Genomic DNA, 24562 nt, shown 5'->3' with positions numbered 1-24562 from the left:
AACCTCTGCCATGAGGAATTCATTCCTCATTCCCTGTTCTAACAATCCTGCTGGGTCCTTTGTTTTTATGGTCTGTGCAGAAACATTTGGTCTCTCACAAAGCTGAGTACAAATGTCAGTATCAAATTCTCTGAATAGAAACAATCGTTCAGTGATGTTGGATGTTAGCTCCATGTCAAGAATTACTGCACCTCATCAACACAGTGGAGATTTTTAGATACCTGTGACCCTGTGTCCATTCTGTGTCACTCAAGTCACATCCATGCACTGAACAATAGGTAGACCACAACTGCTGATCAGTGAAGGAAGTGGCACTTGCTGCCCTCTTGGTATTCCTTGGCCTAGTGGAGAGTAGTTAAGGACAAATCAGTTGAAGAAAAGGCAGGATCCATTCTCCCAACATCTGTCATCTCTTAAGCCTATTTCCCAAAGCAGTTTGCCTACATTTGCATGTAACATCCTGCATAAGCCAATCACCAGGCTATCAAATAGGAACAGATTTACTTTGCATGCGCACATGTTGATGCTTGATCTGCAGCCTCATGCAATAATGTGTGTTTCACAATCTAAAGTCACTGTCACATTTTGAGTTGATCTGACCTTTATGATGGCAAGTACAGTATGATGAAATATACCCTGAGTGTACAAAACGAATATTGAGTTGGACCCCCTTTTGCCCTCAGAACAGCCTCAATTTGTCAGGGCATGGAATCTACAAGGTGTCGAAAGCGTTCCACAGGGATGCTGGCCCATGTTGACTCCAATGACACCCACAGTTGTGTCAAGTTGGCTGGATGTTCTTTGGGTGGTGGACTATTCTTGATACACATGGGAAACTGTTGAGAGTGAAAAACCCAACAGCGTTGCAGTTCTTGACACACTCAAACCGGTGTGCCTGACACATACTACCATACCCCTTTCAAAGGCAGTTAAATATTTTGTCTTGCCCAGTCGACCTCTGAATGGCACACATACCCAATCCATGTCTCAATTGTCTCAGGGCTTTAAAATTATTATTTAATCTATCTCCTCCCCTTCATCTACACTGTTCGAAGTGGATTTAACTGGTGACATCAATTAGGAATCATTGCTTTCACCTGGATTCACCTGGTCAGTCTATGTCATGGAAAGAGCAGGTGTCCTTAATGTTTTGTACACTCAGTGTAGTTTGTGAAAACATGCATCAGTAATGCCCAACTATGCCAGAACATGTCCAGTCCAACATTGGCATTGGCGAGAGCCTTGTTCCAGATTAAAGAGTAAGCCCAAAGTAATCTTTTTTATTACTATGCTCAAAGAAACAGACTAGGTTTAGACATGACAATAAAACAGAGGCCAAGCATATAATTTGTCCTGTGTAAAAATTATGCATTTGGTGAGTGGGTGGAGAAAGATGGGAGCGAAAAAGAGACCACAGCAAGCAGAAGAGAAGAGAGAGAGTTCAAATAAACAAGGGAGAGACAAAAAGAGTGATTGGAGGATTGGAGTATAAGGGAGCGCAAGCAAGGAAGAGAACGAATCCTTCAATAAAGGTAGCAGGCAGCACATCCTTAGAGCCAAAGGAAGGATGTACATACAGCATCACCCAAGGAACTGTAAATGCCACAAGATTATGAAGATTTGAGATATATTTGAGAGGCAAAACACGGCGGCGACATATCGAAAGCCTGGATTAGTTGCCTTTTCATTTCATTTCATTTTGCCCAGCCTCCAGCATGGGGACAGAGTGCAGTCGGCGGGGGTCCCTGGCGCTCACCCTCAACCTTGTGGCATTTACATGTGCCCTGTCAGCAGTGACCACCAGCTTCTGGTGCGAGGGGACCAGGAAGGTGGTCAAGCCCTTCTGCACGGGGCCGGTGACGACCAAGCAGTCATACTGCATTCGCTTCAACAGCAGTAACATCAATGACAGCCGGCTGGTGCAGTACATCTGGGAATCGGGAGAAGAGAAGTTCCTGATGAGGAAGTTCCACACCGGCATCTTCTTCTCCTGTGAGCAGGCTGCTGACATGAATGGTAAGAAATGTTATATGCAATGTTTAACAGTAAAAAATGTTCATATACAACTTGCAGAAACTTTGAAATAGAACATGCGACTATGTTGGCCGCTCAGCAGCTAGTCCTGTGTGACCATGCTCTCTGAACCTAATGGGGTTTGGGTACATTACAGCAGGAAGTGAAGGAGGAAGCACATTGGGAGAGACTAAAACAAGATCAAGATGCAAATGATTTGACAGTCCACTATTTACTTACATAATTACATCATCATGTTTTTTTGTCTTTTTAGTCTTCGAGATTTGATAAAATAAGCAAAAAGTAATGTACTATTTGGTATCAGGTTACTTATTGTGTTGACTTTACTGAAATAGACTGACGTTATAACGATGTATCAGTTTTAGTAGGAGTTTTATTATTTTATTATTTATTTTATTATTTAATTGTAATGCTTGCAGAAACTCTGTGACCCAACATTTGTTGCTATGATTGCTGTGAGAGTCAACAGTAGCCAGTCCTGAGGTGTGACAGAACAAACAGCTGTGAGAGTCAGCAGTAGCCAGTCCTGAGGTGTGACAGAACAAACAGCTGGGAGAGTCAGCAGTAGCCAGTCCTGAGGTGTGACAGAACTAACAGCTGTGAGAGTCAGCAGTAGCCAGTCCTGAGGTGTGACAGAACTAACAGCTGTGAGAGTCAGCAGTAGCCAGTCCTGAGGTGTGACAGAACAAACAGCTGTGAGAGTCAGCAGTAGCCAGTCCTGAGGTGTGACAGAACAAACAGCTGTGAGAGTCAGCAGTAGCCAATCCTGAGGTGTGAACGAACTAACAGCTTATTGGGATATAAAAGGACTGGAGATATGAGAAGTGCTGATTAATTTTCAGAAAATGAACAACATATGTAACTTATACCCCTATCAAATAATGGATAGGGTCTGAGACATTTTAAAAGTGGTAAGCGATTTATCTTGTGGAGTAATGAAAGGTGAAAGTCCTGATCATAACCATTTAGCTGATGGTTCTGTGCATACTAACACATTTATATTTCATTTATATAAAATAATGAAGAAGGGTAAAGAAATATATTGATTGCATTAGCTATTTCTACAACTACAATTTACATAAGAAGATAGGAAATAGAAAAAGACTAGGCTACATGAACTAAATTACTGTTTATCTGCTTCCAGGTTTTAACTGCAGAGACTTTAAAGACATTGCACCTGACCATGAAAAAGGTAGGTAAAACCCATTTATAAAATGTTTATCTTCCAGTCTAGTAGTGTAAAGCCCTTGTAAATCTATATTTTCCTCTTGACCACAACTTTATATAAGTCCAGTCATCAAAAATAACAATTGTGTGCGTTCATGTCAAGAGGCCACTATATCAAGACAGTGAGTTTATAGGATGTTCACTCTCCTAACAGAATCTATATGAACCATCAACTATTTTCATAATCTACTGTGAAAAAAGATAGTCATACACTCTATATATGCTCCCACTAATTTAATGGGTAAACACTACACTACCCCATTACCCATTACATTATTGGTAGCATATATATACTATTCCTTTAACACCTCTCCAACTATTTTTGGAATGCACGTCAACTCATGCTTTTTACTGGAACATAATCTACTGTGACTGCAATCGGGGCTTCCATAGGAAATACAAAACAACAGTCTAAAAACAAGAGTAAAGCTGTTGTAGTAGTTATACATTAAAAGTAGCTTTCATCTAATTATCAGTGGCACCTGTCGTCTCTATCCAAGTCCCACCAGAGCAGGCCTATAGGATCAGGTAGTTCTGCTGGCGAGGGGGAAGCGTAGAGAGGTCAGGGGTCTCTTCCTGTCGTGGTCTGTGGAGTTGATGTCTTCCTTCGTATAGGTGGGATTATTTAGTAGAGGGAGGTGTATTAAAGAAGCGACGGTAGCGCTCACTCTGACTGACTCCTCTCTTCCTTCTATTCCCAGGGGTCCTGTGGCTGTGTATCACAGCTGAGTGTCTCTACCTCATCCTGCTGTTCACGGGTGGTGTACTCATGTGGTTAGAGCTGTGTCCTTGCCTCAGTGTCATGAACAAGCTGAAGCTCAATGCCTTTGCTGCCATGTTCACCGCCCTGTCAGGTAACGCATCTGTGCCTGGGAATGATGTACACAGTCATATTTATTTTAAAAAATGTGCATTCTACCATTGTGATCATTCACCATTTGTCAAATGAACAAGTCATCAAAGAATACTTTCATACAGTCACTCAAAGCTGATCACCAGCCATTAAGGAGTTGATTATCTCCCTGCATCCTTAACTATGAAGTAAGCTTCACAGAGGGGGCACACTAGTGAGTGGACATCCCCTGGCTCTGTTTCTCAATTACCAGAGGAGATGTCAACCTCCCTGCCACGCTATCACACTAAGGCTGGCACTGGGCTGGTCAAATTGGATAGAGAGCCTACAGTAGACAGGCTTTGGGAGTCCCAGCTCCACAGTAGAGCAGAGGCCAGCGTGTCTGTGTGTAACACTACCCACCAGGGGGATTACATCATCTAATACCATGCATGCAACCCACTCACCATCCCAGGCAGGCAGGCAGAGGCCGGCCAGTGTGACAGTGGCTAGTCCATATCCTAAATGGATTATTTCATCTTTACAGACACGATATTCAGTACACTGCTGAATCTGTTCTAAGTTTTCATCTTTCAAAGACCATTTCGGAAGCTGATAGGAGGGGAATCAAGATGATGTTGAGAAAATGTATGTCAATCAGGAGTCATGTTCATTTAGATTCACGCACTGTATTGTCAATCATAGTTATTGTGTTGCTATCATCTGTCAAACTGTATTGTGGGGGTAAGTAGGAGTGAATATACACGTTTAAAATGTGGTTTATGCACCACAGAATTTGTGGAATCCCTACAGCTGAACTCTCCTTGGGTCTGCGGTACAAATATGAATGTGAATATGAATATGAATTTGTTAGCAGAAAAGCAGAGCAATAATAGTAGCATGGTGGGATGGGAGCCTTGCTCAGGGAGGTACAGTTGTAGGGAAGCTAGCCTAGCACGGTGCTAGCGTAGCGCGTAGAGCAGTGGTCTATGGTCTGTGTGTCCAATGCCTCTGCGGATTTGCTGGTTTCTGGACTAATCGGATTGGAGCTGGGGCAGCGGTTTTGGGCCATGACAAGGCCTACCCAGAGGAGTACCCCCACCCCTCCCCTCCCACCTTCCCCTGACCCCCTCCTCTGGTTGTTAGGACGTTAATCCCAAGTAAAGCATCTGTAGACGGGCAGAATGTCAGCTGAGAGATGGCCAAGAGGCAGCAGAGAAAGCGAGAGTAGAGAGAACACTGTGCTGTGGTGGGCTTTGATTCTTCATCATTCTCTGTTCTATCAATCATTGTTATGAAGTGGAATGGGTGCAACTCTGCAATTATTGCTCATCAATATTCAGTATTAATGTAACCTATCAGCTTCCCCAGTAATACTATAAACTGAATATCCAGTGAATAAAGAAGCATGATCGTGGTGAAAATCCATGGACTGTCATTCAATGTTGTTCGCACAAACACTTGTCTTCATGCAGGGTTTTTAAAACAAGTGCAAGATGTCCAAACTGATAGCCCTTAATTCAGAACTTGTACAATACTGCCATGCTGTGGCTACTAATATCAATTGCAGGTTTAACATTTTTTGCTGCACTTCCACCAGTGCTTTTGAAGGGTACAACCATTATACTAAAAAAATATATAGTCTCATATATTATCTCAGGTTTTCATTCACCACCTTTATTTGCGTTTTGTATTATGTGTCGTGTCCCTTGGTATCCAGGCCTTTTGGGGATGGTTGCCCACATGATGTTCACCACGGCCTTTCAGATAGCTGTGGCTATGGGCCCGGAGGACTGGAGGCCCAAGACCTGGGACTACAGCTGGTCCTACATGTATGTACTGACTAGGTCACTTACCATTACACTAGGTGCTGTACAATAGGAGTTGTCTCTGATTAAAGTCTAATATCCAGCTATGTGATACTCGTGCCATTTTAAACGACGCTAGCATTCTGAGGCCATGTACAGTAGCAGTCATGATGGAGATAGCATGCATGCTGAGGTTCATCACACCCTCTGTACTTCTTCTTCCCCCTCCCCAGTTTAGCATGGAGCTCCTTCGCCGCCTGCATGGCTTCTGCGGTGACAGCACTGAACAGGTACACCAAGACCATCGTAGAGTTCAAGTACAAGCGGCGGAACATTGAGAAGAACCTGAGGATCAAGCAGAAGCTGCTGGAGATGGACCTGCCAGAGCAGATGTGGGACATGTACCTGACAGCTGTGCCTGCAGGGGGAGGAGGAAATGCTGGGCCTCTGGACCTCCCCGTCAATGGGCACAAACCCTCCACTGGAGCAGCCTATGTAGTGGGCCTGGACAGCATGACAGAACCACAGGGAGAGGCCTACTGCTGACAGTGGTCACCAACCCTGGGCCTGCAGGGCCCCATTCCAATACTGTTCGAATGTACCTTCCTTCCTTCCTTCGAGGTTATGACTGCTCTAACATGATTGGATAAGTTCCCATCCAAAACGTAAAGGGGAGGATGAAAGGATGCATTTTCACAGTATCAGAACAGGGCCCCTGAGATCTATACGGCTTTACAGGACCAGGCTTGGTGACCACTTCATTAAAAGGACCATAAATTGGCACTCATATACAGCATCCCAAACTCACTGGACTGTATAGGGCATAATGGATCCCATTGAGAAGAACATTACTATAATGATGCTTAAAGGAACATGGCGCTGAGTGAATAAACAACACTTCTCCTCAACTTCCTCCTGTATATGTCTAGAGCCAAGGCCATGACTATTCTTATCATGACTGTTATTCAGGAGCAGATGGTAAAGCTATTTTTACAAGCTGCGTTCATGGTTTTGTTGCCACAGTAGGGCTGCGAAGATCAGCCAAGTCTAGTTGCCATATGGATGCTTGGTGTACAGACGGCTATTTCCAACAATTTGGTGCTTATGTTTGTATGTGCTGTATGTAAGTATGTGTTTGAAAGAAAGTTGGATCTTGATATTTGCTTCAGAATGTAATGAAGAAAAAGGCAGTACCCATAAACATGCACAGGAAATGTATTGAACACAAACTGTGTCAGAAATGAAGGACAATACAGACTGTGAATCTGTCTATGATTCTTGGTAATATTGAGGAAATGGGTTTAAATGCCTGATATAACTAGGGAATATTTAAATGTAAACCAACTGCAAACGACTACAGAATGAACGGAGCAATGCAGGGCTCTACTAAATATTTCAAGTATCTGTCCATGCAGCTGCCTTGAATTGTCTTGGATTTAAATTAAGGGATGCCATGTCATTTCTTATGGTAATACTTGCTCAATCTGACTACAGAAAAAATGTTGTATGATGATCATGACCACAAATCCAAATTTGTCCTAGTAGTTTACAGTATTTCCTCAATATCGTCTAAGCCTCTGTTGGAGAAAGACTGCCATCTAGTGGAGTAAAGGGTAAGTTCACACTAGAGTTCTGAGGACCTGCTTTCCAACCGTGGATGTCACTGTCACTTTCCTCTGTATGTCCATGGTGTTACACAGTAGGCCTATGTCATTACTCTCTCTACTTCTTGCGGTTTAACTGTCACAAAATAAAGTGTGACTGTTTTGATTTGTTTGCCAATACAGGTTGCATGAGGACTTGAGTTACTCCAGATGACATCAGGACCGTCACAAAATACATCAATTCAAGCTTTATCTTGTATCCTCTTGTGCAGCCTGTGTTTTGAATGGTGAGGATGGTACCATCTTTTTTCCACCTCATTGTAGGCTCCCATCCTACCAGCCAAAGTTCTGCCCTGTCATCTGGTAGAAGCGCAGGTTGTGTGGCTGGTAGAACTGCCGTAACCTGAGGATGACCTGAGGGTGGATGTCAGCATGTGGCCTGCCCTTGGTTCTGCCCAGGCAGTGGGGCTTGCTGCTGCCCTCTGGCTTCTTCAGGCAGGGGAAACCCTTTGTCTTGTTGAAGTAGAAGTGTTTGTCTGTGATGATCCTTTGAAGGCCCAGAAAGTCTTGGACTCTGCCCAGCTCCCCAGCAGGGTCGCTCACCAGCCTCTCCCCATGGACAAAGTGGATCTGCTCCAGGGGGAAGTGGGCCAGCCACCTCTCCAGGTGCAGAGCATACAGGCCAATCCAGATGGGGCTCCACAGGGAGTCCACCTTCAACGCCTCCTCCGTCCCGTTACGGAACGTCAGGGTCTCGAAGCTGGGGACGCCCGGAGTCTTGGATACGATCTGGGTGTAGTCAGAGATGGCGCGGGTCACAGGGTCACGCACCACCACGATCAGTTTGACCTCCTGGGACATGGCGTGGATCCGGCTGGGGCTGTCCGCCGTCACAAAGTACCTGGGTGTCTTCTCCAGGACCACCTGGCCCTCCAGAGCTTTGGGCATCAGGTTCCTGAGGGGGAGAGCGAGGCTGTTCAATCTTATATCAAAGACACAAAATACAACCAAAAGAGAATTTAACCATATCCATTTGTATAGATCGAAGAGAGGGTTAATTATTTGAATAACCATCAACCAATCCAAGGTACTATTGATTGAGGCTTATAGCCAAATAAAGGGATTGAATCATCCCCTAACACCATGAACTATCTGGTCATGCTCACTCCCCAGAGATCTCTATGTCATACTGTACCAATGAGGCCAACAGGCCTGAAGGTTCTTAATAATTTACATGGTGTTATATAGTTTTCTCCAGTGTGCTCTCCAGCCTCACTCAGCTCTTCCTCCCTGCCGGATGTCAATACACTCCCATTCAATTAAATGAGGGCTGAAGGGCACTGACTCTTGTACACACCCCTTGTAATAGCATGTGCTACCAGGGAGAAAGAGAGGACACACTCGGCTGTCTGCCTGAATAGAAATCTAGATGAAGGAAAAGAGAGAAAGAATGGAAGGAATAAAGAGAGACTGGGAGAAAGGAGGAGGGAGGGAGCACACAAATACAAGCAAAGTCCATTAGTGAGTCCACTTTTGATTTTCCCCAGAGACAGATTTTGGCGCTGGCAGAATATGCAGCTTTTGTGTTGCATTAACTCGCTTGGCATTTGCACTCAGCTTCTCTCCCTTGGAGCTGTTATCTAACCATTATCAAGATCGAGTTCAATTCCATGGGTAGTGTTTCAATAAAGAGCCTTGATTATTTTCCTCTCAGCAGAAACGATGCATACTCCAGGGGTTCTCATTAGACAATGTGGTGCTATACTTTGATCAAGCAGCTTGATTAATATTTCCATTTTGGGAACAGACAGTATCATACTTCAGACATCAACAGTGCTGAGCGATTAGTGCTTTTTGAGGTCGGTTCGGTTCAATATTTAAAAATTATCACGGATTTCGGTTTCGATAATTTTTTAAAACATTAAATGCACTATGCATTAGGTGGGTTGAATTCTGTAACAAGACAGAATAAAACAATTAATACAAGTCCCATGATGGTAGTGACTGCCCATTACTGCTTATCACTTATTAACCATAATTTATTCACATTACTTTAATAAAATATTTCAGTTGTTGTGTATATAACTTTTTTTTTAATAACTTTATTATTTAATTCCAAGTCATCATCTCATCTCTATATAGCTGCTGCTTATGCTGTCTGACAAAATCACAATTTTGTAGTTCTTCAAAGTAAATAAGGCATACTTTTATGACTGCTGAATACCAACTATCAAATCACTTAGAACGTGTATTTTCAGGTAGAGATAAACCCTCGTGAAGCAACAGCTGCTCCCTATATCACCTCATGATCGCCCATTCTTCTGTCTCTTCCATAGCAGGCGTAAAAGAAACACAGACCGAACAAGTAGATGCGCAGTGGATTATGGTCACTGTAGTTAATTCTCACCTTTTATGCACTAAACTATAGAATATTGGCCTGTTGGAAACTACAACTCCCTACTACATCGCACATTACAGGCTGGATCTGATTTATCTCTAGAGAAACTGTGCAATGTGCGCATTGAGCTCACAGAAAAAAATGGGAATTCAAATAATTGAACCAAAGTTGGTCAATTAGTTGTTTAAAAACGGAAAAATAACCGCTCACCACAAGACATCAAACAAGGGAGAAAACAAAGGCCATATGGTGGGGCATTGTTGGCCCAAGCACCTTGAAATGCATTTGTTGTAAGAAATGTGCTATATAAATCAAGTTTGATTGATTGATTGATCATGTAGCAGATATTAGGTTCAGGAGTTGGGGGAATGTTTGGTTCATTTATTTGTTTTTGGAGGACAGTCAAAATGATAAAATAATAATGGCATAGATAACATTGCTCCATAATATTTATGTTACTATAATCTAAAAATACAGATTTACAGTATTGCTGTCAGTTGTTCTTCAGAGTGTATGGATGGACCATGTAGGACAGACAGCCCATAGAGAAATTCTCTCAGCCATTTAATAACCCCTTTTTACTTGTCATACACTACCATGCTCAAGCAGCAATTCCAATGAGGAATGTGCATTATTCTACACCTTTTGCAAGTTGTAAACATAATCAGAATCTATTATTTTTTATCAGCAACCTCATTGAAACGTGACATCCCGAGCGCAAACAATGAAATCCCCCTGTCAATCAAATATCAACCATTTTTATCAACCAATCACAAATGTGTGTATGTGCGTGCGCGCTACTTTCATCATTATCATTCTAATCATTCTAATCATCACCATTATCATCATCATCACCATTATCATCATCATCGGTAGGTACATACCTGTACCAATTCAACCCACGTGAGTAATGTCTGTCGAAAAAGTGGGGTTCAGAGCCAAGTGCTCGAATATCAGGGTGTAGTCTTAGGAATTCCAAAAGAGCTCGTGTTCCGCCCTTTTTCACCCCTATGATGATTGCTTGGGGTAGTCTCCTTGTTGCCGTCCAGTCCTTACCAATATTGCCTGATTGCGCACCAACTGCACCTGTCGTACCTGCGCTGCCGACGAGGGATGCTGAGCGCACACCGACATCCGTAGCCGTCTTCTCAAATGAGGCATTATTTATTTGGAACAGCTCAGTCAAAGGTAAAAGTTGAGAGGTTTGCTTCAAATGTTTCGCAGTATCGACTAGACTAGAATCACAGCAGCCGGAGAGAATGAAGTACAGCGACGCGCAAACCACAGCAAGGGAGAACATGAAGAGAAGTTTATGCAGGAATCGCGGAACGTCTTGTTGAAGGTGATGAGAACCAGCCATACCTTCTTCTGCAAACAAATTGAGGCCATTCTATGAACAACACATCTCTTCTATCGGTACATCTGTTATTCATGTAAGCAAAAGGACAGAATCATGATTCCATGCCCAAAAACATGGTGCGCCGGCTGCTCCAAGCGCGGTGCCAAATACGCTTGTCATCCCATACTGACACGTTGTTGATCTCTAAACTGTTCATCGCAAGAAATTGTTCCTTCTCTCTTTAATACCAATATTTTGTTGGAAATAACCGACGGTGGAATGTTTCCACACACAGTTAGTATAGTACGTTCTTGCTTCTCTGACACGGCTATATTAACCATCATCTGGAGATGCTGCGCGCATCTGTCAGTGCCGTGCTACCTTGATTGGAGGGATGGTAGAGAAGGCGGGTTTCACTGCTCAAACTTAAACTGCTGAGCCATGATCCTGTAACATCAGCTTTAGGATCACTTTCTTTCTCAATGTTTGCATTAGACAGGCAATTTGCTTTCCTTCCTCATGCTATGGTATTATGTTGGTCAGGAGGGAAATAACATCACAAGGCAACTCAATTTAGCTCTGACATCATTTTCAGGTGACAATTACCTAAAACAATATTGATTTATGTGTGAATAAAGTAGGATACTTTTTAAAGAGATTGTGTTTTGTGATTTATTGCAATTCATATAACAGTTTTTGAGACCTATATGGGAACAGCTGACCATGCAGATTTTTTTGGGGGGTGCCTTGCATGACTTAACACACATTATTGTTTTGCAATGATTGAATATTGTTCTTTGCATCCACAGACAGAAAGCCCTGTACATTGGCATCATGACGTAATAGGAAGCGTTGGTAATACGACCAGGATAATCTCCAGGCAGAGGTATTAAATAATACAGGGAGGGGGTTTGTGTCTGATTCTGCTTGTTTTCACAGCATCATAGTGAAAATATTTTTTATGGAAGGAAAGCCCAAAAATTACTACATTATGGGTCATATGGGTCACTTTCGATACTGTGAAATCTCCTCAGAACAGGAAACTGTTTATTGTAAGCTTACACGGTTTACCAGGAAATGGTCACTGTACAATCTGATATTGGAGCCAACTCCACTTATGTCCCTTAATTTAATATGATCTGTGTACTCTGGTGGAACCTTTAAAGAGCAATCCGTGGTATTATAATAAAATAATGCAATTTCTGATTCAAACTCAGATGTAGTTTACCAGAAATCCAATGCACATCCTTATAAGTGAAAAGCTACAACAAACAATAGGCTCAAGAGGCTGAAGAGAAGCCTTCACGTGGAGAGAAACTTTCACAAGCCTTCACGTGGAGAGAAACTTTCACAAGCCTTCACGTGGAGAGAAACTTTCACAAGCCTTCACGTGGAGAGAAACCTTCACAAGCCTTCACGTGGAGAGAAGCCTTCACAAGCCTTCACGTGGAGAGAAACCTTCACAAGCCTTCACGTGGAGAGAAACCTTCACAAGCCTTCACGTGGAGAGAAGCCTTCACAAGCCTTCACGTGGAGAGAAGCTTTACATAAATCAAGGCACCAGGAGATTAATGTTGGATCAAATAATATGCTGTGGAAATATCAGTGAAAATAACCCACTGGGCACAGACGTCAGTTCAACATCTAGTTATGATTTACATTTGGTAGAGTTGTCAACTAACATGAATTCAACATGAAACCAAAAAAAATGGCACCATGTCATTTGGATTTCGGTTCAAAGTTGGGTGAAATAAAGACTTAATTCCCTTACGTTGATTACTTTTTTCCAATCCAATCAGTTTTCCGCGATACAATGACATCACTTTTTTATTTGTTATTTTTTAGACACACCTGTCTATATAAGGTCCCACAGTTGACAGTACATGTTAGAGCAAAAACCAAACCATGAGGTCGAAGGAATTGTCCGTAGAGCTCAGAGACAGGATTGTGTTGAGGCACAGATCTGGGGAAAGGTACCAAAACATTTCTGCAGCATTGAAGGTCCCCAAGAACACAGTGGCCTCCATCATTCTTAAATGGAAGAAGTTTGGAACCACCAAGACTCTTCCTAGAGCTGGCTGCCCCGCCAAACTGAGCAATCGGGGAAGAAGGGCCTTGGTCAGGGAGGTGACCAAGAATCCGATGGTCACTCTGACAGAGCTCTAGAGTTCCTCTGTGGAGATGGGAGAACGTTCCAGAAGGACAACCATCTCTGCAGCACTCCACCAATCAGGCCTTTATGGCAGAGTGGCCAGACGGAAGCCACTCCTCAGTAAAAGGCACATGACAACCCGCTTGGAGTTTGCCAAAAGGCACCTAAAGACAAGATTCTCTAGACTGATGAAACCAAGATTGAACTCTTTGGCCTGAATGCCAAGCGTCACGTCTGGAGGAAACCTGGCACCATCCCTACGGTGAAGTATGGTGGTGGCAGCATCATGCTGTGGGGATTTTTTTCAGCGGCAGGGACTGGGAGACTAGTCAGGATCATGGGAAAGATGAACGGAGCAAAGTACAGACAGATCCTTGATGAAAACCTGCTCCAGAGCACTCAGGACCTCAGACTGAGTCGAAGGTTCACCTTTCAACAGGACAACGACCCTAAGCACACAGCCAAGACAACGCAGGAGTGGCTTCAGGAAAGGTCTCTGAATGTCCTTGAGTGGCCCAGCCAGAGCCCGAACTTGAACCCGATCGAACATCTCTGGAGAGACCTGAAAATAGCTGTGCAGCAACGCTCCCCATCCAACCTGACAGAGCTTGAGAGGATCTGCAGAGAAGAATGGGAGAAACTCCCCAAATACAGGTGTGCCAAGCTTGTAGCGTCATACCCAAGAAGACTCAAGGCTGTAATCGCTGCCAAAGTGCTTCAACAAAGTACTGAGTAAAGGGTCTGAATACTTATGTAAATGTGATATTCAGTTTTATTATTTTTTATAAATTAGCAAAAATTTCCAAAAACCTGTTTTTGCTTTGTCATTATGGGGTATTGTGTGTAGATTGATGAGGGGGGTGAAATGATTTAATCAATTTTAGAATAAGGCTGTAACCTAACGAAATGTGGAAAAAGTCAAGGGGTCTGAATACATTCCAAAGGCACTGTATACTCTATCACTATGATACTTATATGCCATTTAGCAGACACTTTTATCCAAAACGACTAACACCTCGATCACACCGACAGCGTCATTGTGCAAAATGGTCCGCAGCATCATCTGGATATGTGTGCAACAAAAGTTCAACATTCACCTTCTGCTACCATTTCTGTCAAGCCGTCTACGCAAACAGTTTGATGCATACGTTCGATAAATCCAACGTATTCACCACACAGAACGCACTGCAACTGCCTCTGCAACGCAATGCTGCAAGGTAAATGCAACGTTCCATTGGAAATGAATGTACTTCTGGTGTACCAAAATGCAATAACGCTGTTGGTGTGATCGAGGCGTTGCAGTCATGCGGGATACCTGCTGCATGCAGTGCAGGGTGACCTGGTTTCTGCACCACATCTGGGATCATTGTTTAATAAGACCCGGTGCGTTGTAAATACATAGGGATTAGAGATCACTTTAGAAAGCAGAGACATGTCTACCCGTCTGTTATCTCAGATAAATCCCTGTTTGTTCTGGAAAATGACCACGTTGGATTATAGGGTGGAGAAATGATGGGTGAAGATGTGAGAATGCTGCTGATACCCTCTCCTGAATTCACCTTCCTACGGCTTGCATTCCACAGCCTCACATGCCCAAAACATCTCTGATCGTGTGTGTGTGTGTGTGCGTAAGTGCGTGTGTGTTACAAAGTATACCATATGAGCTTTGAATCATTGCTCCTCCCCCACCTTTTCTTATCAGTACCAGCACATGGTAAGTTCTGTCAGCGAACAGTCATATGTTATACTGTACCACTGCAATACTATTGTGACACTCAAATCATGTTAGATGGGTGATAGAGATATTTGTGATAGGTGTCATCTGTTGAATTGTTAATCTGGCTACTTGCTATTAGCCACCGTTAGTGGGTTTTTTCACCATTGTTCGTGGCCTGCACTACCTACCAGCCAGCTCTAGCCTGGACTATTATCGGCCAGTCTGCACAGCGCGTTATCGACCCAGAACATATCGGACTTTCTGTCGGAATCACTGAATCACTGGACCTTTAACACCGGATCATCGCAACTAGCTAGCTGCAACCGAATGGATGTTGTGGTTGGCTAATCAGCCTTGAGCTATCCTCGAGTCAGGCCCATCTCCCGGCTATCTACCTCTCTGTCAACCGGACGGGACCTCCTAGTGTCGACACGGAGCCCCGCCGATCCATCACGACTGGTCTGCCGACGTAATCGTCTGTGGTTTCAACAGGCTTCCCGTTGCGACGACCACGGTGATCCATCTGCTAGCCCCGGCCCGCTAGCACACGCAATTCAACAGCCGTGCTTCCTGCTCGCCTGTGCTGTAGCACCAATTCGAACTGCTCTCGGACTCACTTATTGCTGTTCACTGGACCTTATGATCACTCAGCTGCACAGCTGATGCCTGCTGGACTGTTCCTTTACACGGTACCCTGTCCTGTTTTATCTGTTTAGCCTCAGCCCAAACTTTCATTGCCATTACCAGTTGTTGTCTTAGCTCTCTCGAATAACACCTGTGATTGCTTTATTCCTCTCTCCCATGTCAATATGCCTTGCCTATTGCTGTTCCAGTTAGTTCTTATTATACAATTTCACTGCAGAGCCCCAAGTCCCTCTCAAACTGCCTCAAATAGCTCCTTTGTTCCACCCCCCATACACGCGGAGACCGGCTCAATCGGTGCCTCCAGTGATGCCATCTCTTTCATTGTTACCCAACGCTTAGGTTTACCTCCACTGTACTCATATCCTTCCATATCCTTGTCTGTACATAATGCCCTGAATCTATTCTACAACGCCCGGAAATCTGCCCCTTTTATTCTCTGTACCCAACGCACTAGAAGACCAGTTCTTAAAGCCTTTAGCCGTATCCTTATTCTAGTCCTCCTCTGTTCCTCTGGTGATGTAGAGGTTAACCCAGGCCCTGCAGCCCCCAGTATCACTCCTACTCCCCAGAAACTATCATTTGTTGACTTCTGTAACTGTAAAAGCCTTGTCTTTTTGCATGTTAACATCAAAAGCCTCCTCCCTAAGTTTGAGTTATTCACTGCGTTAGCACACTCCGCCAACCCTGATGTTCTAGCAGTGTCTGAATCCTGGCTTAGGAAGGCCACCAAAAATTCAGAAATGTCCATCCCCAACTACAACATTTTCCGTCTAGATAGAACTGCCAAAGGGGGTGGAGTTGCAATCTACTGTAGAGAGAGCCTGCAGAGCTCTATCATAATATCCAGGTCTGTGCCCAAACAGTTTGAGCTCCTACTTCTAAAAATCCACCTTTCCAGAAATAAGTCTCTCACTGTTGCCGCTTGCTACAGACCCCCCTCAGCCCCCAGCTGTGCCCTGGACACCATATGTGAATTGATTGCCCCCCATCTATCCTCAGAGTTCGTACTGCTTGGTGACCTAAACTGGGATATGCTTAACACCCCGGCCATCCTACAATCCAAACTAGATGCCCTCAATCTCACACAAATTATCAAGGAACCTACCAGGTACAACCCTAAATCCGTAAACATGGGCACCCTCATAGATATCATCCTGACTAACTTACCCTCTAAATACACCTCCGCTGTCTTCAACCAGGATCTCAGCGATCACTGCCTTATTGCCTGCGTCCGTAACGGGTCCGCAGTCAAACGACCACCCCTCATCACTGTCAAACGCTCCCTAAAACACTTTAGCGAGCAGTCCTTCCTAATTGACCTGGCCCAGGTATCCTGGATGGATATCGATCTCATTCCGTCAGTAGAGGATGCCTGGTTGTTCTTTAAAAGTGCTTTCCTCTAAATCTTAAATAAGCATGCCCCATTCAAAAAATTCAGAACAAAGAACAGATATAGCCCCTGGTTCTCCTCAGACTTGACTGCCCTTGACCAGGACAAAAACATCCTGTGGCATACTGCATTAGCATCGAATAGCCCCCGCGATATGCAACTTTTCAGGGAAGTTAGGAACCAATATACACAAGCAGTTAGGAAAGCAAAGGCTAGCTTTTTCAAACAGAAATCTGCATCCTGTAGCACTAACTCCAAAAAGTTTTGGGACACTGTAAAGTCCATGGAGAATAAGAGCACCTCCTCCCAGCTGCCCACTGCACTGAGGCTAGGAAACAGTATCACCACCGATAAATCTACAATAATCGAGAATTTCAACAAGCATTTTGCTACGGCTGGCCATGCTTTCCACCTGGCTACCACTACCCCGGCCACCAGCTCTGCACCCTCCGCAGCAACTTGCCCATGCCCCCCCCCACGCTTCTCCTTCACACAAATTCAGACAGCTGATGTTCTGAAAGAGCTGCAAAATCTGGACCCCTACAAATCATCTGGGCTAGACAATCTGGACCCTTTCTTTCTAAAATTAGCAGCCGAAATTGTCGCAACCCCTATTACTAGCCTGTTCAACCTCTCTTTCGTAACGTCTGAGATCCCCAGAGATTGGAAAGCTGCCACGGTCATCCCCCTCTTCAAAGGGGGTGACACTCTCAATCCAAACTGTTACAGACCTATATCCATCCTGCCCTGCCTTTTTAACGTTTTTGAAAGCCAAGTTAACAAACAGATCACAGACCATTTAGAATCCCACCGTACCTTCTCCGTTATGCAATCCGGTTTCCGAGCTGGTCATGGGTGCACCTCAGCCACGCTCAAGGTCCTAAACGATATTATAACCGGCGATCGATAACAGACAGTACTGTGCAGCCGTCTTCATCGACCTGGCCAAGGCTTTCGACTCTGTCAACCACCGCATTCTTATTGGCAGACTAAATAGCCTTGGTTTCTCAAATGACTGCCTCGCCTGGTTCACCAACTACTTCTCAGATAGAGTTCAATGTGTCAAATCGGAGGGCCTGTTGTCTGGACCTATGGCATTCTCTATGGGGGTGCCACAGGGTTCAATTCTCGGGCCGACTCTTTCCTCTGTGTATATCAATGATGTCGCTCTTGCTGCTGGTGACTCTCAGATCCACCTCTACGCAGACGACACCCTTTTGTATGCATCTGGCCCTTCATTGGACACTGTGTTAACAAACCTCAAAACGAGCTTCAATGCCATACAACACTCCTTCCGTAGCCTCCAACTGCTCTTAAACACTAGTAAAACTAAATGCATGCTCTTCAACCGAACGCTGCTGGCACCCGCCCACCCGACTAGAATCACTACTCTCGGCGGGTCTGACCTAGAGTATGTGGACAACTACAAATACCTAGGTGTCTGGTTAGACTGTAAACTATCCTTCCAGACTCACATTAAGCATCTCCAATCCAAAGTTAAATCTAGAATCGGCTTCCTATTTCGCAACAAAGCCTCCTTCACTCATGCTGCCAAACATGCCCTCGTAAAACTGACTATCCTACCGATCCTTGACTTCGGCGATGTCATTTACACTAGCCTTCAATACTCTACTCAGCAAATTGGATGTAGTCTATCACAGTGCCATCCATTTTGTCACCAAAGCCCCATATACTAATTTTATTTATTTTTTTATTTCACCTTTATTTAACCAGGTAAACCAGTTGAGAACAAGTTCTCATTTACAACTGCGACCTGGCCAAGATAAAGCAAAGCAGTGCGATAAAAACAACAACACAGAGTTACATATGGGGTAAAACAAAACAAAGTCAAAAATACAACAGAAATACATATAATATACAGTGTGCAAATTTAGCAAGTTATGGAGGTAAGGCAATAAAATAGGCTATAGTGCAAAATAATTACAATTTAGTATTAACACTGGAATGATGTGCAAGAGATGATGTGCAAATAGAGATACTGGGGTACAAATGAGCAAAATAAATAACAATATAGGGATGAGGTAGTTGGGCGGGCTAATTTCAGATGGGCTGTGTACTACCCACCACTGTGACCTGTACGCTCTTGTTGGCTGGTCCTCACTACATATTCGTCACCAAACCCACTGGCTCCAGGCCATCTATAAATCACTGCTAGGCAAATCCCTGCCTTATCTTAGCTCATTGGTCACCATAGCAACACCCACCCGTAGTATGCGCTCCAGCAGGTATATCTCACTGGTCATCCCCAAAGCCAACACCTCCTTTGGCCGCCATTCCTTCCAGTTCTCTGCTGCCAATGACTGGAACGAACTGCAACAATCTCTGAAGCTGGAGACTCTTATCTCCCTCACTAACTTTAAGCATCAGTTGTCAGAGCACCTTACCGATCACTGCACCTGTACACAGCCCATCTGAAATTAGCCCACCGAACTACCTCATCCCCATTTTGTTATTTATTTTTCTCATTTGCACCCCAGTATCTCTATTTGCACATCATCTCTTGCACATCTATCATTCCAGTGTTAATACTACATTGTAATTATTTTGCACTATGGCATATTTATTGCCTTACCTCCATAACTTGCTACATTTGCACACACTGTATACAGTGGGGGAAAAAAGTATTTAGTCAGCCACCAATTGTGCATGTTCTCCCACTTAAAAAGATGAGAGAGGCCTGTAATTTTCATTATAGGTACACGTCAACTATGACAGACAAATTGAGAAAAAGAAATCCAGAGAATCACATTGTAGGATTTTTAATGAATTTATTTGCAAATTATGGTGGAAAATAAGTATTTGGTCACCTACAAACAAGCAAGATTTCTGGCTCTCACAGACCTGTAACTTCTTCTTTAAGAGGCTCCTCTGTCCTCCACTCGTTACCTGTATTAATGGCACCTGTTTGAACTTGTTATCAGTATAAAAGACACCTTTCCACAACCTCAAACAGTCACACTCCAAACTCCACTATGGCCAAGACCAAAGAGCTGTCAAAGGACACCAGAAACAAAATTGTAGACCTGCACCAGGCTGGGATGATTGAATCTGCAATAGGTAAGCAGCTTGGTTTGAAGAAATCAACTGTGGGAGCAATTATTAGGAAATGGAAGACATACAAGACCACTGATAATCTCCCTCGATCTGGGGCTCCACGCAAGATCTCACCCCGTGGGGTCAAAATGATCACAAGAACGGTGAGCAAAAATCCCAGAACCACACGGGGGGACCTAGTGAATGACCTGCAGAGAGCTGGGACCAAAGTAACAAAGCCTACCATCAGTAACACACTACGCCGCCAGGGACTCAAATCCTGCAGTGCCAGACGTGTTCCCCTGCTTAAGCCAGTACATGTCCAGGCCCGTCTGAAGTTTGCTAGAGTGCATTTGGATGATCCAGAAGAGGATTGGGAGAATGTCATATGGTCAGATGAAACCAAAATAGAACTTTTTGGTAAAAACTCAACTCGTCGTGTTTGGAGGACAAAGAATACTGAGTTGCATCCAAAGAACACCATACCTACTGTGAAGCATGGGGGTGGAAACATCATGCTTTGGGGCTGTTTTTCTGTAAAGGGACCAGGATGACTGATCCATGTAAAGGAAAGAATGAATGGGGCCATGTATCGTGAGATTTTGAGTGAAAACCTCCTTCCATCAGCAAGGGCATTGAAGATGAAACGTGGCTGGGTCTTTCAGCATGACAATGATCCCAAACACACCGCCCGGGCAACAAAGGAGTGGCTTCGTAAGAAGCATTTCAAGGTCCTGGAGTGGCCTAGCCAGTCTCCAGATCTCAACCCCATAGAAAATCTTTGGAGGGAGTTGAAAGTCCGTGTTGCCCAGCGACAGCCCCAAAACATCACTGCTCTAGAGGAAATCTGCATGGAGGAATGGGCCAAAATACCAGCAACAGTGTGTGAAAACCTTGTGAAGACTTACAGAAAACGTTTGGCCAACAAAGGGTATATAACAAAGTATTGAGAAACTTTTGTTATTGACCAAATACTTATTTTCCACCATAATTTGCAAATAAATTCATTAAAAATCCTACAATGTGATTTTCTGGGTTTTTTTTCCTCATTTTGTCTGTCATAGTTGACGTGTACCTATGATGAAAATTACAGGCCTCGCTCATCTTTTTAAGTGGGAGAACTTGCACAATTGGTGGCTGACTAAATACTTTTTTCCCCCACTGTTTATATTTTCTGTTGTATTTTTGACTTTTTGTTTTGTTTACCCCATATGTAACTCTGTGTTGTTGTTTTTAATCGCACTGCTTTGCTTAATCTTGGCCAGGTCGCAGTTGTAAATGAGAACTTGTTCTCAACTGGCTTACCTGGTTAAATAAAGGTGAAATAAAAAAATAAAAACATCTCAGGAAAGAAAGATTGTCACTCACTCAAACTCTGAAGGGAGCTACATGTACAGTATGTGTGATCAATATATATATGTGATATTTCTTACTTCATAACAAAGCAGAGCTGCTTCTCTGAAGTTACCAGGAATAGATTTTTACGCAACTGAAATGACTTAAGTCTTTCTCACAGCTGCTCCAAGGCAAGTCATAATTGGTCTGTTGTGAGGTTAAATCAACACTGCGCTGTAATACTTCTTCCCAATATTTATTTTATGGCTTGTGGTTCTGTTTTAGTTCCTAGTGCTTTGTAAAGGTAAACTTTCCTAAACATGTTCTTAAATAGATTGGTATACTATGAGAAATGAATATAATAGTAATTGTTAACTGTTTCTATAGAACCTGCTCCTCTTCTCTTCCATCGGGCTGAATCTCAATCCAATTGTCTGAATCCAACAGATTACCTAGAGATCTTCTTAAACTTATGCAGAGGCATGTTCACAATGGTATGCTAATGTAGCCCACATGTGACATTTTTACCTTGTACGCCTCCCCATCCTGCAATCACAGATAAGACTCTTGACCTCTGAGCTGAGTAGTAAGAGATGGTTATGTCACGTTATTTTTAAAAGGTGTATTGCTCTTCAAGGATCTTTGGTCAATACCCAATCATGTAAGCTTAAAACGCCCCCAGAAAATGAATTAGTCCCCACTGGCCCACAATAATCTTTCTTCATTATCACACAATATAACTGTCCTCAACATGTCCAATGAATATTTAATACAAAATGTTACATTAATTGGAACAAAAAAGTGTCTATAACGTACTGTAGTAATAGCAGCTCTTTCAACAAACATTGTCCTTGTATCATCAGTGCGGTATCATTACAATAACCGTATTTTGTCTTTCCAAAACCGGTCAAAAGGATAAGGTTCACTTTCCAAATCCCCCTAGTAGTAATTGTAGAGTTATAAGGTCTGAGCACTATACTGCTGTCCTGAAAGGCAATATCCTCTTGATTAGAACTAAAGCCCTTAAACCCACTGTCACTTCCAGATAATAATCTTTTAAAGGAGATTATTCTTTACTTCTTGAGTATTCAGAGATTAATACAGGATCCCTATCTATGACTAGATTAAAAACTGTAATCTGATTAGCAAAAAAATAATGTTTCTTCATCCTAGTTTTATTCTGTACAAATCCTGAATTGTGTTGATTCAATCAAGAAAGTCTCTCCTCTATTCTGCAGGTGTTATATTTCTTGAGAACAAAAAAACAACATTATGAAGACCCGGACTAGACTGGGTAGCTCTGTACTGAAGACATGACAAGGATATAAATGTAATCTATTATAGAAATGACAATTGTTAAATCAATGTAAAATTTACAAACAAATATGAGATTATTTACAAATAATTATAAAAAGCAAGTAATACAACAGACAACTTTATAAAGGATTATTCAAAGAATTCTTTCTAGCAATATATTTTTTCCTTTCAGATGGAAATAGTAGGCTACATCTGAAGTGACTTATTTTGGCCTCTTATTGAACGTACACCTGAATAAATAAGTATTTCTCAAAGGCATGGTCAGAGAATGCAATATAGGTAGACTGTAAGCAGGCTGATAACCCATACGTATTATTATAATTTATTATAATATAATATAATATTATGTATATATACAGTGAGGGAAAAAAGTATTTGATCCCCTGCTGATTTTGTACGTTTGCCAACTGACAAAGAAATGATCAGTCTACAATTTTAATGGTAGGTTTATTTGAACAGTGAGAGACAGAATAACAACAACAAAATCCAGAAAAACACATGTCTAAAATGTTATAAATTGATTAGCATTTTAATGAGGGAAATAAGTATTTGACCCCCTCTCAATCAGAAAGATTTCTGGCTCCCAGGTGTCTTTTATACAGGTAACGAGCAGAGATTAGGAGCACACTCTTAAAGGGAGTGCTCCTAATCTCAGTTTGTTACCTGTATAAAAGACACCTGTCCACAGAAGCAATCAATCAATCAGATTCCAAACTCTCTACCATGGCCAAGACCAAAGAGCTCTCCAAAGGGACAAGATTGTAGACCTACACAAGGCTGGAATGGGCTACAAGACCATCACCAAGCAGCTTGGTGAGAAGGTGACAACAGTTGGTGCGATTATTCGCAAATGGAAGAAACACAAAAGACCTGTCAATCTCCCTCGGCCTGGGGCTCCATGCAAGATTTCACCTCGTGGAGTTGCAATGATCATGAGAACGGTGAGGAATCAGCCCAGAACTATGATCTCAAGGCAGCTGGGACCATAGTCACCAAGAAAACAATTGGTAACACACTACGCCGTGAAGGACTGAAATCCTGCAGCGCCCGCAAGGTCCCCCTGCTCAAGAAAGCACATATACATGCCCGTCTGAAGTTTGCCAATGAACATCTGAATGATTCAGAGGAGAACTGGGTGAAAGTGTTGTGGTCAGATGAGACCAAAATCGAGCTCTTTGGCATCAACTCAACTCGCCATATTTGGAGGAGGAGGAATGCTGCTATGACCCCAAGAACACCATCCCCACCGTCAAACATGGAGGTGGACACATTATGCTTTGGGGGTGTTTTTCTGCTAAGGGGACAGGACAACTTCACCGCATCAAAGGGACGATGGACGGGGCCATGTACCGTCAAATCTTGGGTGAGAACCTCCTTCCCTCAGCCAGGGCATTGAAAATGGGTAGTGGATGGGTATTCCAGCATGACAATGACCCAAAACACACGGCCAAGGCAACAAAGGAGTGGCTCAAGAAGAAGCACATTAAGGTCCTGGAGTGGCCTAGCCAGTCTCCAGACCTTAATCCCATAGAAAAATTGTGGAGGGAGCTGAAGGTTTGAATTGCCAAACGTCAGCCTCGAAACCTTAATGACTTGGAGAAGATCTGCAAAGAGGAGTGGGACAAAATCCCTCCTGAGATGTGTGCAAACCTGGTGGCTAACTACAAGAAACGTCTGACCTCTGTGATTGCCAACAAGGGTTTTGCCACC

At 43.2% G+C, this 24562-nt stretch overlaps 2 protein-coding genes across 2 annotated transcripts; one reads left to right on the top strand and one right to left on the bottom strand.

Moving 5' to 3' along the window:
- The first annotated feature begins 1715 nt into the window (after positions 1-1715).
- LOC121560423 (germ cell-specific gene 1-like protein) lies at positions 1716-7032 on the top strand. Its single transcript, XM_041873410.1, has 5 exons — positions 1716-2016; positions 3179-3226; positions 3963-4115; positions 5814-5925; positions 6135-7032. Exons 1-5 carry the CDS (start codon positions 1716-1718, stop codon positions 6445-6447), a joined length of 927 nt encoding a protein of 308 aa, XP_041729344.1. The 3' UTR covers positions 6448-7032.
- A 107-nt stretch (positions 7033-7139) lies between these two features.
- On the bottom strand, positions 7140-11586 carry LOC121560430 (heparan sulfate glucosamine 3-O-sulfotransferase 6-like). The gene is made up of 2 exons (XM_041873421.2): positions 10788-11586; positions 7140-8460 (listed from the first exon to the last, which is right to left on the bottom strand). The coding sequence occupies exons 1-2, from the start codon at positions 11261-11263 to the stop codon at positions 7839-7841; spliced, it is 1098 nt and encodes a 365-aa protein (XP_041729355.1). The 5' UTR covers positions 11264-11586; the 3' UTR covers positions 7140-7838.
- Positions 11587-24562: the final 12976 nt, after the last annotated feature.

This window comes from Coregonus clupeaformis, unplaced genomic scaffold, assembly GCF_020615455.1.
Source record: "Coregonus clupeaformis isolate EN_2021a unplaced genomic scaffold, ASM2061545v1 scaf0461, whole genome shotgun sequence".
In the NCBI taxonomy this organism is placed as follows: Eukaryota; Metazoa; Chordata; class Actinopteri; order Salmoniformes; family Salmonidae; genus Coregonus; species Coregonus clupeaformis.
The sequence above is the reverse complement of the archived record's forward strand: the minus strand, read 5'-3'. Positions and strand labels throughout refer to the sequence as shown.